Source organism: Artibeus jamaicensis, unplaced genomic scaffold (assembly GCF_021234435.1).
Source record: "Artibeus jamaicensis isolate MK-2021 breed Jamaican fruit bat unplaced genomic scaffold, CSHL_Jam_final scaffold_584, whole genome shotgun sequence".
Classification (NCBI taxonomy): Eukaryota; Metazoa; Chordata; class Mammalia; order Chiroptera; family Phyllostomidae; genus Artibeus; species Artibeus jamaicensis.
In genome coordinates, this window is record NW_026522048.1 from 13,396,005 (window position 1) to 13,413,204 (window position 17,200).

At 42.1% G+C, this 17,200-nt stretch overlaps 1 protein-coding gene across 3 annotated transcripts in view; it reads left to right on the plus strand.

The window, feature by feature from the left end:
- Window positions 1-3,210: 3,210 nt before the first annotated feature.
- Window positions 3,211-17,200, plus strand: part of E2F7 (E2F transcription factor 7) — a 37,279-nt gene continuing 23,289 nt past the window's right edge. The window contains exons 1-4 of one of the 3 annotated variants that reach the window (XM_053658809.1): window positions 3,211-3,423; window positions 4,127-4,219; window positions 11,849-12,124; window positions 15,811-15,979. In XM_053658809.1, the coding sequence (XP_053514784.1) occupies window positions 4,127-4,219; window positions 11,849-12,124; window positions 15,811-15,979 (538 nt within the window). In that variant the 5' untranslated portion in view covers window positions 3,211-3,423. Of the gene's footprint in view, window positions 3,424-4,126; window positions 4,220-11,829; window positions 12,125-15,810; window positions 15,980-17,200 lie in introns of those variants that run through there. The other 2 variants (XM_053658810.1, XM_053658811.1) reach the window with 2 other exon arrangements.

The window sequence follows — 17,200 nt, forward strand, 5'->3', positions numbered from 1 at the left end:
GTAACATACCTGCCCAACTCCTCCTGTTCTTAGTGATGGGGCTTGAGGATCTCTTTCTAAAACCACTGAGTCAGAAGCATCCAAAGGAATCAATGAGCAGACATACAACTAGCATGATGGTAATGAGCAAGACGCTAAGCATTGAGAAAATACTTAATACTGAAGCCCGATTCCAGATCAAGTAAACTAGAAATCTATGGGTGTGGCATTCAGATATTGGTATTTTTAAAAACCTCCCCAGGTGATTTTAAAGCCTAGACAGGGCTGAGAACCGTGGGCCTCGCACAATATAGAGCCATGGGTACCGATGTCACAGAGGTAATAACATAGTGTGTCTGAGTCAATGACCTTCCAAGCAGAGACTGTTGAAGTAGAACTGAAAAATACTTCCATTAGCATGAAACCAGGTATGACAGTTTTAAAAAATGGCCTCAAATTCTTCAATACTTCTCTCATTGAGAGGTAGGAGGTATGTCCTCTCCTTGTTCCTTGTACATATGTGTGGATCTTGACTGCTTCATCGAGGGAAAAAAGCATTGATGCTACATTAGTTCTGAGGCTACACAGCAAAAGGCAACATAATTTCCATCTCATGGGCTGGGACGCTCAGAGCCCTGAGCCACCACGCAGTAAGGAAGAACATGGAGAAGCCACACGCAGAAACTGATGCCCAACCTGAGTTCCACCATCAGTGTCAACGGAATGACTGAGAGACGGACAGATCATTTTAAAATTCCAGGACTTGGAAGTATCAATATGAACAACAGTGTTGGGGTAATGTCTCTGAATTTGCCCATCAAATGTTCATTTTCTAGTTTTCCTCCAAATCTAAGATCAATCTTACTTTTTAAACAATCGATGGAATTACAAGTGTCTGAAGCTATATACATATTGAGTTTTTCTTGTTTTGAATAATGGCTGTATTTGAATTGAAATAGAAAAAATACTCTGAAAATGATAGGAAAAGGTCTGTAACACAAAACTGCCTAACTTCAAAGAAACCACTATTCTCTTGAAATATTAGGAAAATGAATTAAGTTTTACTAATTTTAATATAGGTCTAGAAGGCTCAATAGTGGTCCCCCTATAAAAAGGAATATCCCCGTCCTAACCCCTGCAACCTGTAAATGTCACCTTATTTTGAAAAAGGGTCTTTGCAGATGTAATTAAGGATTCTAAGATAAAATCATCCTGGATTATACAGGTAGAACCCAAATTCATTTACAAGTGTGCTTATAAGAGACCCAGGAGAGATTTAACAGACAGAAGGGAAGAAGGCAGCCTGACGGCTAATGCCGAGATCTCAGAGATACGAGTGAGGCAGCCCCAAGTAAAGACTTGCTTATGGCCACCAGAGGCTGAAGAGGCAAAGAACAGATTCTCTAACACCCCAGGAGTGTGGGGCTTGATTTCAGACTTCTGGCCTCCAGAACTCTGAGAGAATAAATCTCTGTTGTTTTAAACCAACCAGTTTGTGGTGATTCGTTACAGTAGTCACAAGAAATTAATACAATTGGGAAAAAACAAAACATTTCCTCATCAAAATTTTGTTTCTATGTATGTGCAAAATTTAATAAATTGCAATTTTATTCTTTACACTTGTCTCCTTATGCTTCTACCTACAAGATAGATTTCAGTTAAAAATATCACTGCTGATATAAAACGTCAAATTTTTATTATTACCATTGTTTTCTTTATATTTAAATTTTCCATAACTTTTTTTGTCTTTTTAACATATGACCTAGCAGTGATTTTTAGGATGTTTTTATCAGCAATCTAAACAGTACAAAGTGAAGGGCTAGAATGAGCATTCTGAATTCTGCAGACAGCTCGTTTAAAAATGTGTGTTTTGGAGAGGTGAGGGATGGAAGGTGGAGCACTTGGTACAGAAAAGTTAAGAAGAAGAAAGACATCCTTGCTACAAAGTATATGGTTTGTAGGGAAATGTCTGCGGACATGTTTTAAAGAAGGCTGTCTCAATTTCCAATAGTGAAGCATCCTACAAAATGACTTACCCGTACTCTCCAAATCTCTCAAGGTCATCAAAAATGAGGAAATTACCATATGACAAACTGTACAGCCAAGACGAGCCTAAGGAGACAGGAAAACTAAATATAATGTGGTATCCTGGAAGAGACAAAGGGCTTTAGGTAACAAATCTGAATATGCTGATGACTTTAGTTAAGAATAATATATCGGTACTGGTTTGTTAATTTTAACAAAAGTACTACACAAACGTAAAATGTTCATAAATAGGTGGAACTGGTTGTCGGATATACAGAAACTCTCATCAATTTTTCTGTAAATTTAAAACTGTTCTAAACAATAACATCTATTATAACACACGCACACACAAGCAAGACTGTCCATATCAATGGTTATATTTTTAAAAAGAATCTAAAGTTGAAAGAAGTGAAACAATATAAATCCGTAATGCTGAGGAAAGTTTCTCGACTGTTTCCCAGAATGCTAGTTATTACAAAGAATTACTTAATAAAGCTTTTTTTTCTTCTAATTACTAGCGATGTTCTGAAATGGGAACACCACCAAGAAACTTTTCCAGACTTGTAAGGGGGAAAAAAACCCCACAGCTGGCTCGGCTGGCAGTCCAGTCTGCAGGGCTAACCGGCGTGCCATCTGCTCGCAGCACAGCGGTAACCATGGTTCACGTGCCGCAGCGGCGTTTGGTGTTAGGAAGCGCCCCAACAAGCCTGGGCAACTTCGCTTCCGCGCAGGTTGCTGGGGTTAGGGGGTGGCGGCAGCAACATCCAAAGTGTGCATATCGTTTTTCCAAACTCCATCTGGTTTCCCCCCTCCCGGGCTGTGCACCGCGGTCTCCCCGCGCGGCAAGCTAAGAGGACTGAGCGGGTCTTTTATGCATAACAAAGAGCCCTCCTCCCCCGAGCAGCCCCGCCCGCCCCCACCTTGGTTTAGCGCGGCCGCCGGGGCCCGCGGCCTCAGCTGGAATTGGCTCCAGGACCCGAAGTTTCCAGGTACCCGGAAGGGGGAGGGGGCCCAGGCGGCAACAATTGGGCGGGTGAGGTCAAAACGCGCGGTCCGGAGCGCCAAGACTCCAAGGGCGGGGAGCTCGGGCCCTACGGCCGCGTGATAGGCCAGGGCCGCCCCACAGGTCGCCGCTGATTGGTGGATTCTCAAATTCAGCCTCAAGGCGCCAGAGGTGGTGTTTTAGCGGGGACCGCAATCCTAGACTGCAGTCACTGTTGGCGTGTCCGAACGCTGGTGCTGTCCGCACGCCGCGGGATCCCCGCCAGCACAGGGCATTAGGAGCAGGGGTCTGCGTGCCTGGCTTTCCCCGCCCGATGTCGCCGCCGGGCTGCTGATCGCCTCGCCTCGCTGATCACTCTCGGGTGTGAGGCCGTGGGGATCCAGGTAGAAGCAGAAAAGTTCCTTCGCTAAGCGGGAGTAAGTAGCTTGCCGCCCCAGCGCTGGCGGGCAGGCGGGACTTGGGGGGGAATGGAACCCTCTCACCCTGCTGCCAGTCTGCCACCCCTCCCCTCGTGAGCTGGCGGGGAATCGAGGAATTTATGCTGCCAGACAGGACGCGCGTGGGATGTCCTGGTTCCAGCTCTAACGCCGGCCGTGCAGTAGAGGGGACTAATCTTTGCTCACTGTTTGGGAGCTTCCCTGGAAGAGTTTCTCCTTGGGGTCTACTTGGAAGTCTGGAAAGGGGCTGCGCTAAAACTGAATGGATTTGGTCTAGGGATCAGGTTTCCTTCCCCCCATTCAAACCTTCTCAAAGCCGAATTCCTCCCAGTTCTTTGCGCCAAAATTAACTGACCTAGGAGACCCTGTACTTTCTGACAGACTTGCCCTTCACTTTCCTGACTTGGTAACTTTATTTTGTTCTGTTGCTTTTCATAAAAAATTACTATTTTCTCGATATTTTCTCCCCAAGTTTTCAGTGACTAGTGGGTGTTTGTATTTGTTCTTGTGCATTCTGGAGAGTGGGGGGCAGGGGGAGGGGGTGGCTATGTTCCTGGAAATTCCCAGGATGAGTTTAAGGAGGGGAAGTTCATGTTCATGAGCAAGTAATAAATAGACATTTTTGTTGGAGAAGAAAGCATCTAATTGTAAAATCATTTTATAATGTAATTGTGCATTACAGATGGAAGTAAATTGTTTAACACTAAAAGACCTGATCAACCCCAGGCAACCCAGAGTAGATTTTGCAATTGAAGATGGGGAAAATGCACACAAGGTAGGTGCACTTCGGTCTAATGCATTTGGAATGGTGATGGGTAATTCAGTTGTGTTTCAATATGCCACTTGTATTTGTCTTATAAACCTAATGATTGTAATGAACATTATAGAAATATACTCTTTTAAATGGAGGCATCAAAATATTATTGAGTTTCTCAGGCATTGTGCAGTGGAAAGAGGCTAGGTTAGATATAGTGTTGGAACCAGTTTATATGAATCCATGATATGCTGGACACTGGAATCACAAGTACATAGTATTTCTAGTCAGAATTGGAATTAGCTAATGCTGTGCAGGAATATTAAGCCTCAGTTCCCAGGAAAATAGACCCTTTGCTATAGCGACTAGATTATTTTTTAAAAGATTTTATTTATTTTGAGAGAGAGGGAGGAAGGGAGAAAAACATTGATCAGTTGCCTCTTGTATATGCCCCCACTGGGGGTGAAACCCACAACCCAGGCATGTACCCTGACTAGGAATTGAACCATTGACCCCCTCAGTTTCTGGGAGGATGCCACACCAGTCAGGGCTAATGCTGGATTATTCAAGTACTGTGAAATGTTCTTTATACCCATTAATGAGTTCCTAAAGGCTGTGCCATTCATGCATATAGGAAGATAAGTGACTGAGCCCACCAACATACTCTTTGAATATTTACAGTACAACTGCTGGTGTAATTTTGCACTGAGTCATTGCTCCTTTTTTTGCACCCCTGTGATTTTTAAGACCATGGTGGTGTCTTCAAGAAACATTACTAAGTAAATTGGCCATTGCAATATCATTGCAATATCGCAGTACCTGCATCAGCACAGTCACACTCACCAACCAGTGTCCTACCAAAAAGCTGTGATAGCTTCTTAGTAGCAAACATCTAAGTATTTGTGGGCAAAGGCAAATAGATATAATAAACCTAGATGTAGAAACTTTGAATATAAATCTGAGTATAGCAGCTTCCTGGGGCACTGAACCTGGTCTAAATTTTAGATTTAGCATCAACAAAAACTGCCTGATTGCAAAGAACCTGTTATATGGCCTTTTGAAGAATATTTAATTGTTCATTTTAGATAGGCATGAAATTGTATGCTTTTTCATGTAGGAGTTTTTTCCCCTAGCATTTGATTTATTTTTGTTAGGAAAACAAGTACACCAAAGCATTATTATTTTAAAGAGGACTTTTCAAAAAATTATCTAAGTTGTATGAGGGTGGAAATGCCCAGGGTTGCAGAGTTTTGGCTTTGGGAGTTTCAGAGCAAAACTTTGTTTTTTATTATTTTGATGGGATGGCCTTGAAAAAATATGTATACATTTATATAAGCTGAAGTCAGTGTCCACTTTTTTTTTTCTGGGTCAATGACTTTTTATCAAGTGCCTTCAACAAGGGCACTTCTACTCTAGTTAGCATCAGTAAGTGCTATGTCCAGTTGAGTTTTCACATTCTAATAGATTGTGGTGGGGTGTGAAATCCTGAAAGTGACTCAAAAGAGAGTAGGGAAGTGGTTAAAATGTTTGAAAGGGAATGTCTGAGCAGGAGTTGTTTTGCCACTCGAAGAGAAGGCACGGGATGAGAACAGAGTGCTTCCGCCTGGACACGTGGAGGGGCTGCTCCACGTGTGCAGGTGCCTTTTCTTCCAGGGATAGTAAAAACATGGGATGTGGAGTCAGACCTGGGTTTGAGTTTCTGTTCTGCCATTTATTAGCTATGTTACCTCAAACACATACATTTATTCAGTCTTTTGAGGAATATTTGTCAAAGGTGCTAGGGGTGCAGTGAATTAATAAGTCTCCTAACATTGTTAAGCTTGTTTTTTTCTTCCATAAATTGCAGCTAATAATAGCACCACCCCCTCTGGGTTTCCTTGAAGCACTCATACTGTTCACACTGTGCTCAAACCAACAGCCCAAAGATGGGCTGCCCTCAGTTACCTGAGAGACTTTCAGGGACTCGTGTAAAACTAACCAATTGTACTATGATTTGGAAAGTGCTGTAATAGGAGTGGCAACAGAGTGTTCCCCACAGAACAGAGGAGCAAGAAATAAATTCACGGGGAGTCAAGGGAGAATTGGAAGGCTTCAAAGGAACTAACATTGGTTGAGGCTTTCCAACCTACAAGAAAACAGGAGTGAGTGAGAGGGATGTTTTAGGCAGGAGAAACCCATGAAGTGTGCACATTTAAAAAATGTCCAAGAGATTCAACATGGCCACAAACTATTGGTGCTGAGTTGTTCCTTCTTGAAATCCTCTGAGGGATGCCTCACAGTTGGAATTAGCTAATGCTGTGCAGGAATATTAAGCCTCAGTTCCCAGAAAAGTAGACTCTGCTATGAAGACTGGATTATTTTTTTTTAATTTTATTTATTTATTTTGAGAGAGAGAGAGAGGAAGGGAAGGAGAAAGGGAGAGAAACATCGAGCAGTTGCCTCTTGTATGTGCCCCATGCCTGCTACAGTGTCCTATGGACCAATTGGCACATAGAGCATTTATCTTTCCTGACTGGTCAAGAACTTTTCTAAGTGCTGTATTATACATGCATATTTTTACTACTCTTGGAGAAACTTACTTTAAAACAAAGGAGTTTTCAACTTGATCACAGAAATTTACTGTGCCCATCTGTGAGATTATAAACAACTCTCCTAAGTTGTTGACAGTGCGTTTAGGCATGACAGAAGTAGAAAAGGGATGATTTCAGATGAAGAGGTAAGCAGTAAGGATTGAGCTGTTGGGAGGGCTTTGTGAAGGAGATAACACTTGAGTAAGGCTTAAAGGAATGAAGGCTAAAGCTGAGGCAAGTAGAGAGGAAAGGAACTAGTAAAGAAGTCAAAATGAGTGGTACATTAGGGGACAATGCCTAGAGTTAGTGGGCACAGGGTGTTTTTGATGGTCATTCATCTTACCACTCTTAGGAGTGGTAAGAAAGAAGGGGAGTTCAATTTGAAATATGTATTCCTGTGCCTGTGTATTACAGGCAAATAAGTACGTGCAGAAGGCAGCTGGTTGCCTGACTGTGGACTTCATGGAAGGTGCTAGCCAGACACAAATGTGGGAACTATTAGCATACAGGTTGGTTTCAAAACCACATACATGAAAGTGGTGAACTACCCAAGAAACAGCAGGTGGAGCAGAGTGGAGGGCTGAGGTTTGTAAGAGTGGGAAAAAGAGGAACCGGTGAAGGAGACTGCGAGGGAACAGAGAAATAGAAGATAACCAACAAGAAAGACTGCTGTCTCGGGAGGACCGACAGTTTCCTAGAGCAGAGAACAGTCAGCAGTCATAACCCTTACAGTGAGGTCAAGTGAGGTAGGTGTTCTGCCATTGATCTGGCCCCAGAAAGGCAACATAAGTGAGAAGCAGTGGATGTGAGTAGGGGAAAGTCCTCAGTGTGGATTACTCGTTCTAGAAAGTGTGCTCTGAAGAGAAGGAGAGTTTTTAGTCAGTGTCTAGGTCAGCTTCCTAATGGGTCATCTTTGCAATGAGACTTAAACGATAGGTAGGGGTTCAGCCAGCCAGGTTTAGCCAATGGCATGAAAGACAAAGTGATGGTATGAACAGCAGCTCGGATGTGATAAAGTGCAGGGCAGGTTTAAGAAAAGCAAGTGGACTATTGGGGTAAAATGTGAAATTTGCATAAGGTGGAACTGGAAAAGAGGTTAGCACAGTATTGCCAAAGGCCTTGACAAGGCTGATGACTATATATTTATTAACGGTAACAGGATCAAAACTGTATCTGAAACAGAAGCAAGACTGAAACCAAGATGTTTTAACCACCAAGCCCTTTCTGTGGCAGCAGACAGCATAGTCGGAATTCTGGTATAATTAATAATGATGGTGAACATCTTATAGCACTTCCCAGATTACAAACTGATTTCACCTTCATTATCTGATCTGATCTGATTCTCACAGTATCTCTATGGCAGGTAAGCTAGTGTATATTACCTCCATGTACAGATGAAAACCAGAGAACCTGTGTCCTGGGTACTTTCTCTAGGCTCTAAGGAAGGAAATGATTTCCAGGGTGTTGCAGATTAGATTTTCTGACAGGCAGATGTGACACAGAGCTTAGTGTGCAGGAGGTTTATAGGGAGTGTCCTAGGGATCGGTGCCGGGGAGAAGGGAGGGGAAGGGAAGGGAAGGCAGCAGAAATAGACAGAGGAAGAGGCAGATCTGCAACACCGTTTCAGTGGACGTCTGAGTTCCCCTGTGGGAAGTTCTGGGAGGACCCTCAGCACACAGTCCTGAGCCGGGCAAGGAGCCAGGCTTTTACCTATCAGTGCTGCCTCTACCCACCAGGCAGGTACAGACCTCCTGGGGAGGGGCATGTTCCCAGATGAGTCAGCCTGCTTCAGCCAAGGCATTCCAGTTAACGGGTTCTTGTTGGCATTGCTTCCAGCCGCTGGGGGAATGAACCATTCATTTCTGAGGAGGTCTGGTTGCATCTCAATGCCCACCACTCGGCTGAGCAGCCTTGCTGGACAGGCTTGGAGCTAGAGACTTTAGTCTGAACTCCTTGTTTTATGGGTCAGGAAACTTGGTCTCGGACAGGACGAACAATTTGTTCAGTATCGAAAAGATACAGAGCTGAAACAAAAACCAGGTTTCCAAATGCTTGTTTCCATCCCCTTTCCACACTGCCTTACACAGTGTCAGGATTTCAGGATAAACAGATAGGTGGAGCCAGAGTATGGCTAGGTAGCCGTTGACTTTCTGTCCACCCGAGACCTAGTGAAACAATTTGCTTGGCTTTTCTTTTTTCTTCTTTTGATGTAACGGTGTGATATAATCACAACCTACCAAGTAACCTAATTCCCTCCTACTTTAAGTACGGATAGTCCTGACTTAAGATGGTTCAACTACAATTACTCAACTTTACAATGATGTGAAAGCGACACACATGTGGTAGAAAATGTACTTCAGATATTGAATTTTGCTCTTTTCTGGGCTAACGATATTCGGCACAATATTCTCTCAGGATGCTGGGCAGTGGTAGCGAGCCGCAGCTTCCAGTCAGCCCTGCAGTCATAGGCTAAACAAGCCATACTCTATTGCCAGTGTTTTTGGGATACTGTATTTTGTGTTTTCACATTCCATCACGTCTACAAAATGCCCATTTGGGTCTCCTGCCTCAGGTGAGAAGGAGAAGAAGGTAAATACAGATGCTTCTCAACTTTGCATAGGGTTACATCCCTGTAATGTGAGTGTCAGAGCATATTTAAGGTAGGGTAAGCCAAGCTGTGATGGTCAGTAGTCTAGGATAGTAAATGCATTTTCAACTGACAATATTTTTCAGCTTATGATTGGTTCATCAGGACACGACTTCATAAGTCAAGGTGCACCTATAATACTCAAACTGTAGTGAAAATATGTCAAAGTGTTGGAGCAGATGATCTAACCAAATTGCGGAGTTATTCCCCCATGCGGGCAAAGTAGGAACACATCTTTCATGTGGCTGCAGGTTCCGTGGGACGTAGAGAAGGAGGGTGAATCTCTGTCTGCCTCTGCAGGCCTGAGCCACATCCTGTGCTGTAGGGGTGCCTTTTTGAGTAACTAGATAATCAAGGCACAGTGTTCCCTGAGCACCTGTATGGGGCAAGGCATTGTGCCAAAAATTGTGAGGAATGAGACGTGGAACTCACTCCCTGACCTCCAGAAGGACACAGTCTCATGAATGAGACAAGACATACACCCAGGAAGTAAAATATGTTAACTCTGAGTGTCAGAATGAATGGGAATAAAGAATGGGAACGTGGGGAAAGATAATGGCTGTTTTACTATGTGCTCACACTATGCCAGGAACTATTCTCATAACCCTTGCAGTTGGTATTTTTATGAACTTCATTTTCAGTTGAGAGAATTAAAGTCTGGTGAGGAGACGGAACTTGCCCATCCTCACACTGCTCAGTAGCTGACCCCGGAGTCTGTATGCAGAACTGCTCCCCCACTCTGCCTTTCTATGGCAGAATGCTCTCCACAGAAGCTAGTAGGGCCTGCTGGGTACTGTATGTTGGAGCTGTGACAAAGATAACAGCCTCCTAACTAGCACCCAGGCCAAGCCTATTTCTAGATGCAGGATTTCAGAAACTCCTGCTTTCAATTCTTTCTTGCATACCAATGACTTACCATGTATACCGAATGAGGTTGTATGTAACCTTGAGCAAGTTATTTAACCTTCTCTGTTTCTGTTTCTTTATCTGCAGACTGGAAAAATAATAGTACCTAGGATATAGGATTAGCTGAGGAGTGAGTATACATAAAGTACATGGAACATGGTGTGGCACGTAGGGAACACTCAATAATTTCCCTGGAGGGCTCCCTTGTAGAAGACGTCATCAGAATTGCATACCAGCAGGAAATCGTAAAGAGATGTGGGTGGATGCAGGGCCCCCAGCTGGATGCTTCCTGCTGCTGTGGCATGAGAAACCATCCCTCCAACCGCCCGCTTCCTCCCTGTTACGGGAGGACAGAAGCTCACTGTGGCTAGCTGGCTGCTCCTGCCAATCCAAGGAACAAGAGTTGGGTTGCTAACACGAGCTCTAGTTTCTCCCAGTCTTTTCCCTCTTCACATGTTGCTCATTTATAAGAAAGCAGTTCTTCTTAAACCACTGTTCAGCCACAATTCAAGCATGCAGTAGCTATAGAGTGATGCATGTATAGGGAAGGGGTGATGGATATTTACCTCCCCCATCTGCAGAATGATGTAAGAGACTCTTGCCTGGAGATGAATTCTGCTACAAGAGCAGGATTTTGTGGGTTCTCTCTATGCAGTCCTGTTTTACAATGGGCATAATGGGCCCATCATGAATCTTATAATTATCTAAGGCATTCTACTCAAAGTGTGGTCTGAGGGTAGGTTCTACTCCACAATTACCAAGCCGCAAAAAAATTAAGAATAGAACTTAAGAATTAAGCACTTAGAATCCATTACAGCAATCTGACATTGTCCCCATGACAGCTAAGCCTGTGATCAATGGTCTTTTCTTATTGAACAAGCTGCAGGTCAGTTTGATTGGCAAACAAGTGGAGAATCACATGGGGTGAGGGGTGCACACAAGTCCTGTGATGTAAGGCCACATATCATGCATGTGGGGTGTAGAAGTTTCAAAACTGGTCCTTCACCATGAGTGGTTTGAGAAGAACTGCTTTGAGGGAATAGCATTAGCTCTCCAGGTTCGCCTGAAATGTACGTTTGTTGGGTGCACTTTCATTAATTGGTCCTACTAGTTGCTGTATTAGCCCTGGTGAACACTGAACTACAAAAGCATCATTGCTCTTCACTGGTTAGTGCAAACTTATAAGTAGTGTTTTAAAAATGTGGCACTTAGGAGCATATGGACTCAACTCACATTTGCCCTTCTCATCCCCAACTATTGTAACAAGCATCAGATACACCCATGACTTCTTCCACAAGATGCCATGAAAATTATGTGTAAAAGCAGGAGCAGACTGTAATCACTTTCTCATTGGAGCCTCTCCTTGATTCCCATGAATCCTTCTGTCTGTTTTCATTAGTCCTACCCTAACATTTTCCAGCCCTAAACATATGGTCTGTTTGTATCTTCATAGTGAAAACTAATTGTTCTCCTAGCTGACAGCCGCTCTTTCTCATTCTTGTTAAAAGGTCTCTTTTTTTAAAATAGGAAAATGTATTTGTTGATCGATCGAGGATGGCTCCGAAGACTCCAATAAAAAATGAACCAATTGACTTATCGAAGCAAAAAATCTTCACTCCAGAAAGAAATCCCATCACTCCAGTTAAGCTTGTCGACAGACAGCAGACAGAACCCTGGACGCCCACAGCTAACCTGAAGATGCTCATCAGCGCTGCCAGCCCGGACATAAGAGATTGGGAGAAGAGAAAGGGGCTGTTCAGACCCATTGAGAACAAGGATGAACCCTTTGCAGACTCTCTGCAGGTAAACGGGCTGTGCTCCCCAGGGCTTTCATAGAATTTACATTTTTTACTTGATTATTAAAAAGTCAAGAGTTCTAAATTCTTAGCTACTGTTGAGCCAAAAGCAGTATTAAACTTCATATCTTTTTTTAGATAGCGGAAATGGAATTCTCATGCTATCTCATTTTTCACAATGAATGCTCTCTTCTCTTCATGACAGTCCCTTGACCAGTACACATTTAAAAATAAATTTTAAGCGATGCTATTTAATAATTCTGATTTAATGAGAGCATTTGTGTTTTTTTTAATGCTACTGTGGATTTGATCTTACTCCAGTTATAAAAATAACATTAGTCTAAATACTTTTCACTTGGGAAATTTTATTATCCTCATTTATGTTCAGTTTGTTGGTTTGGGGCTTTAAAGTTATCTTTAAATTACATGTCCAATGGCAAACCAGACCTACTGAATAAGCTGCATATCTATACTTTAAAAAAATCAGTTGTCCATAATTTTCACTTCCCCATCAGACAATTTCCCAGACTTGCTAAGAAAAGTTACCCACAGATTTGAATGTTACTTCTCTTCCATTTTTCCTCATTTTGGTGGATATTTTTAATCTGTAAAAATTGCCAAAATAAATACACTGGGACTAGAGAAGAGAAAAAGATGCACCGAATTACAACTTGAAATTTATAGACCAAAATGAGTTGAATCTGCTTACATGCTTTACTGCAGGGGTAGAACTAACAAATTCTTTCATGTGACTGAATACAAATCGTCACGCATTGAGAACCACTGCCCTAGAGAAACTCCTGTATATCTTCACCAAGAGACATGAACAAGAACAGCAGAGCAGTGTAGTTCCTATTAGCACAGTTGGGGAAACCACCCGAATCGTTATAAACAGGGAATGGATAAGTAATTGCAGTTTATTCATGCAGTGGATTATCACACAGCGAGGAAATGAGAGAACTGCCAGTACAGGCGAGAACCTAAATAAATGAATCTTAGGCTACACAGTGAGTCTCACTTAACACTGTCAATAGGTTCTGCAACTTGAAGCAAAATGATGTTAAAAAAAAAACTGTTTTACCATAGGCTAATTTATACAAACCAGAATTAAGTTCCTACAGCATCTCATCAACATAATAGCAAAACAATGTTGAACTAATGATGTTGAGGTGAGGAATTGTTGTATGGATTGAAAACAGCAAGTCCCAGAAGACTAAAACCGAAGCAAAACAAGCCTAACCAATATATTATGTAGGGATATACATGTATGTGGTAGAGTGATTTAGAAATGTCAAGGAAGTGATGAATACAATTTCAAGAGCGAGGTTACTCTGTGAGGTAGGCAAATGTAAGGTAATAGGATTGCTGTGGTTAGGGAGTTGGTTGGGAGAAAGATTCATGGGTATTAAGGACATTACATACATGATAAGTATATTTTATATGACCACATATTCCATCACAATGTAATAAAGAACCAATTTTTTACAAACATATTTCCTCAGTAATTTTTAAGAATATAAAGGGATTCTGTGAGCAAAAAAGTTTCTAGGTTATATACCTAATAGTGGAATTGTTAGGTTATTGGATGTTCAAATACAAGATAGTGCTGTTTGCTTCCATCCGTAATATGTAAACATACATTGATCCACATCTTCTCGGGCACTTGAAATTCTCAAATTTATTAATTTCTGCCAAGGCACCGTGTGTACAGTTGTATATTTTTGTGGCATTCATTTGTTCTTTTTCTTGGTTACTCATGAGGTTAAGCTTTATCTTCACTGGCCACACAGTAAAGATATTCCTCTTCTTGAAATACCTGTTCGTGTTCTTTGCTGATTTTTAGCGTTTGTTGTGTATTTGTGAAACTAAACCTTTATCAGTTACACATTACATTTCTGCTTCATGTCGGTCTTTTCTCTTTTTGTTGTTTCTTATAATCAACTGTCCTTGTATCATTTACTCAGTCTCCCTCTTCCCTGGAATTAGTGCCACTCTGTCCCGTGTCCAAGGTCTCCTGGTGTGTGCCCCTGTTGTTTCCGGGCTCTCTTCTGTCCCATTGGCCAGTCTGGTCCGTACCACATTGCAATGAGCCTTCGTATCAGGTAGAGCAAGAACCTCAATGTATTTTCCTTCTGAGTATGTGAGCTATGTATGCTTGGCCCTTTTTTCATCCATATGGACTTTATATTAGATTTCAATTGTAATTGCATTGCACGTAGATTTAAGAACTAACCTGTTTATAATATTGAATCCATCTATCCATGAGTATGTTTCTCTAAGTTTTAAGTCTATTTAAGTTGTAAATTTTAATATTTTATGCAAATATTTGCCAGCTAAAAACATGATCATTTGTTTTGCTAATATAAATTGTATCTTTTAAACTCATTTCCTGTTTCTATTGTGTAGTAATGCAGCTGACTTTAGAGTCTTGTCTTCTCACCTGCCTTGCTAAACTCTCTTACTTTTTAAATAATTTGTCAGAATCTAGGGCTTTTTATGTAAACAGTCATGTGTTCTGCAGAATGAAAGATTTGCTTATTTATTCCTTTTCAATTCCTGTGTCTTGTTTTTTTTTTTTTTTCTTGTCCTCATGCACTGGCTCAGATCTCCAACGTGAGGTGGCGCGGGAGCGCCCTTACCATTTTCCTGATTTTAAGGGAGTATGTCCAAGGCTTTCTCTCTGGGGCAGATGTCTGTAGCTGGGTTTTTATAGACATACTTTATTAAAGTTGTCCATTCTTAGATTTTTAAAGGCATTTTTGAAAATCATGAATGGATGTTAAATGTGTTAAATTATTTTTCTGCTACAACTATTCAGATAATCATATTGCTTTTCTCCCTGAATTTGTTTACTGAAAAATCTTTTACTTTCTTGGGATTGAATTCAGCCCTTTTCATGTGTGGGTCGATGAGACAAGGACCCTAGTTTTGTGTACTCACAATAAGAAAGAATAAGATTTAGCCCTGGCTGGTGTAGCTCAGTGGATTGAGCACGGGCCTGCAAACCAGACAATCGAGGTTCGATTCCCAGTCAGGGCACATGCCTGGGTTGCAGACCAGTTTCCTGCAGGGAATGCACGAAAGGCAACCATACATTGATGTTTCTCTCCCTCTCTCCTTCCCTTCCCCTCTAAAGATAAATAAATAAAATATTTTTAAAAAAAAGAAAAGAAAAAGAAAGAATAAGATTTAGCTGCTTTGGTTCAGTTCCATCAACCCTTGGTCACTTGTAAACATATAAAACCAGTTTAATGACACAGTGGAGGCCAGTGCATCTCAACTTTCATGTCAGTAGAAATCACCCAGGATCTTATGAAAAGAGAGATTCTGACAGATCAGGTCTGGGATGAGGCCTGAGACTCTGCATCTCTAACAAGCTCCTAGTGATGCTGATCTACAGTCCAGCGAACACACTATCTGCATGACTGTAGCAACCTATCGATGACTGCTTCGTTCATCGTTTAAGCTTTTAACCAATAGAATTGGCCACAAATTGCAAAGGAGGAAAAATTTAGTCCAGAGAAGGCAATAGCTAAAACGTTAAGAAATTTGAGTTTAGGAAATATATTTTAAGTGGAATCTAAGATGGTTTGGATTGGGAGGTCTCCCAGCTTGCCAGTACTGCCCATTGCAATCTGTCCTTTAGACTGTTAACTGTGACCTCTCCCCCTCCCTTCTGTCTGCCCTCTGTAGCTTCACGTTGTTGGGAACAGCGCCGTGGACAAATTTGAAAAGCGAAGGCCAAGCAGAAAACAGAAAAGTTTAGGACTCCTGTGCCAGAAGTTTCTAGCTCGCTATCCAAGTTACCCCTTGTCAACGGAGAAAACTACCATCTCCCTAGATGAAGTTGCCGTCAGTCTTGGTACGTGGCATCCGGTTACTGGAGGTCTGTCTCCGGTCATAATGGAAACTGCTTTCCTGGGGCAGGCTTTGGGCTCCAGGTTGCCTCATCTATTTAGTAAGCAGTGGGCCTTCCAGAGGAGTCGGGACAGAGGAGCAGGTAGAGCCTCCTTCTGCCATTATCATGATGTGTAGGATTCCAGGGAGCCTTCTAGGCCAGAGGGTCAGACAGTAACTTGGTTTTCTTAACCTTAAAAAATAATTTCACAAGACTCACATTACAAAGTAATATCCTATGTTTTAATTTCATCTTATTTCATACAGACTCAAAAATACCCTGCTGTTTATTTTTAATAATGTTTCTAAGGATTCAGAACTGGTGTTATTTCTAATCTAAAGCAAGATTTGAAAGCAAGAGCATTATGTTTCGAGTCCTATGCTGTGATACTCGCAGCAAGCCTGCCAAACCAGAAAAAGCACATCTGGACATAACTCGAACAGCTAAACCTTACAACAAAGAGGAATACATGCGTCACATGGATGGGTGTGTATAATGTGCAATGGTGTATGTGCTGTAAATGTGTACAGCCGCTTCCGAGTAGGGACCCCTAGTGGACATGAATTGCCATTGGTTTGTGGATGAACATGTTGCAATCATTAAATACGCAGAAATCACAAAGATTTGGAGGTGTGGGGTGTCTCTTTTGAAAATTTGGCTTTATAAACAGGTTTTACACACATAATTTTGAAAGATTATATTTTTAGTTTGTTTACTAGTTCTGTTTCTTCCCACAGCCCAGAGGAATATGCGCCAATAGGGGATTGTCAGTCTGAATTATTCAAACTGATGGCTGAAAAGATTGTATTTGCTGGAAATGGAAATAATGAGGAGGCACTGTGTTGTAATGGGAAAACGAGGGGCTGGGCTTTGGGTCAGAGAAGGGTGGATTTGAAGCCCAGGTATCCAATTTACAGGCTACAAAAGCTTTGAAAAGTTAATTAACCTTTTCTCATGGGGACCATAGCACCACCTGGCATAAACTTATCAAAGTCGGGATAATGTCAGCAACGTGCCTAACTCGGGGCCTGGCGAGGGTGACTCACTGTAACATGGAAGTTTCACTCAGCTCTTACTAGATGTAGCCCCTTTACCCTAAGCTCTCCTTTCAACCTCTGCAACTAGGAGGAGGAAGTAGAGTGCTGTGATTGGGGGCCATTCTGCAACCCGGAAGCAGAACACAGT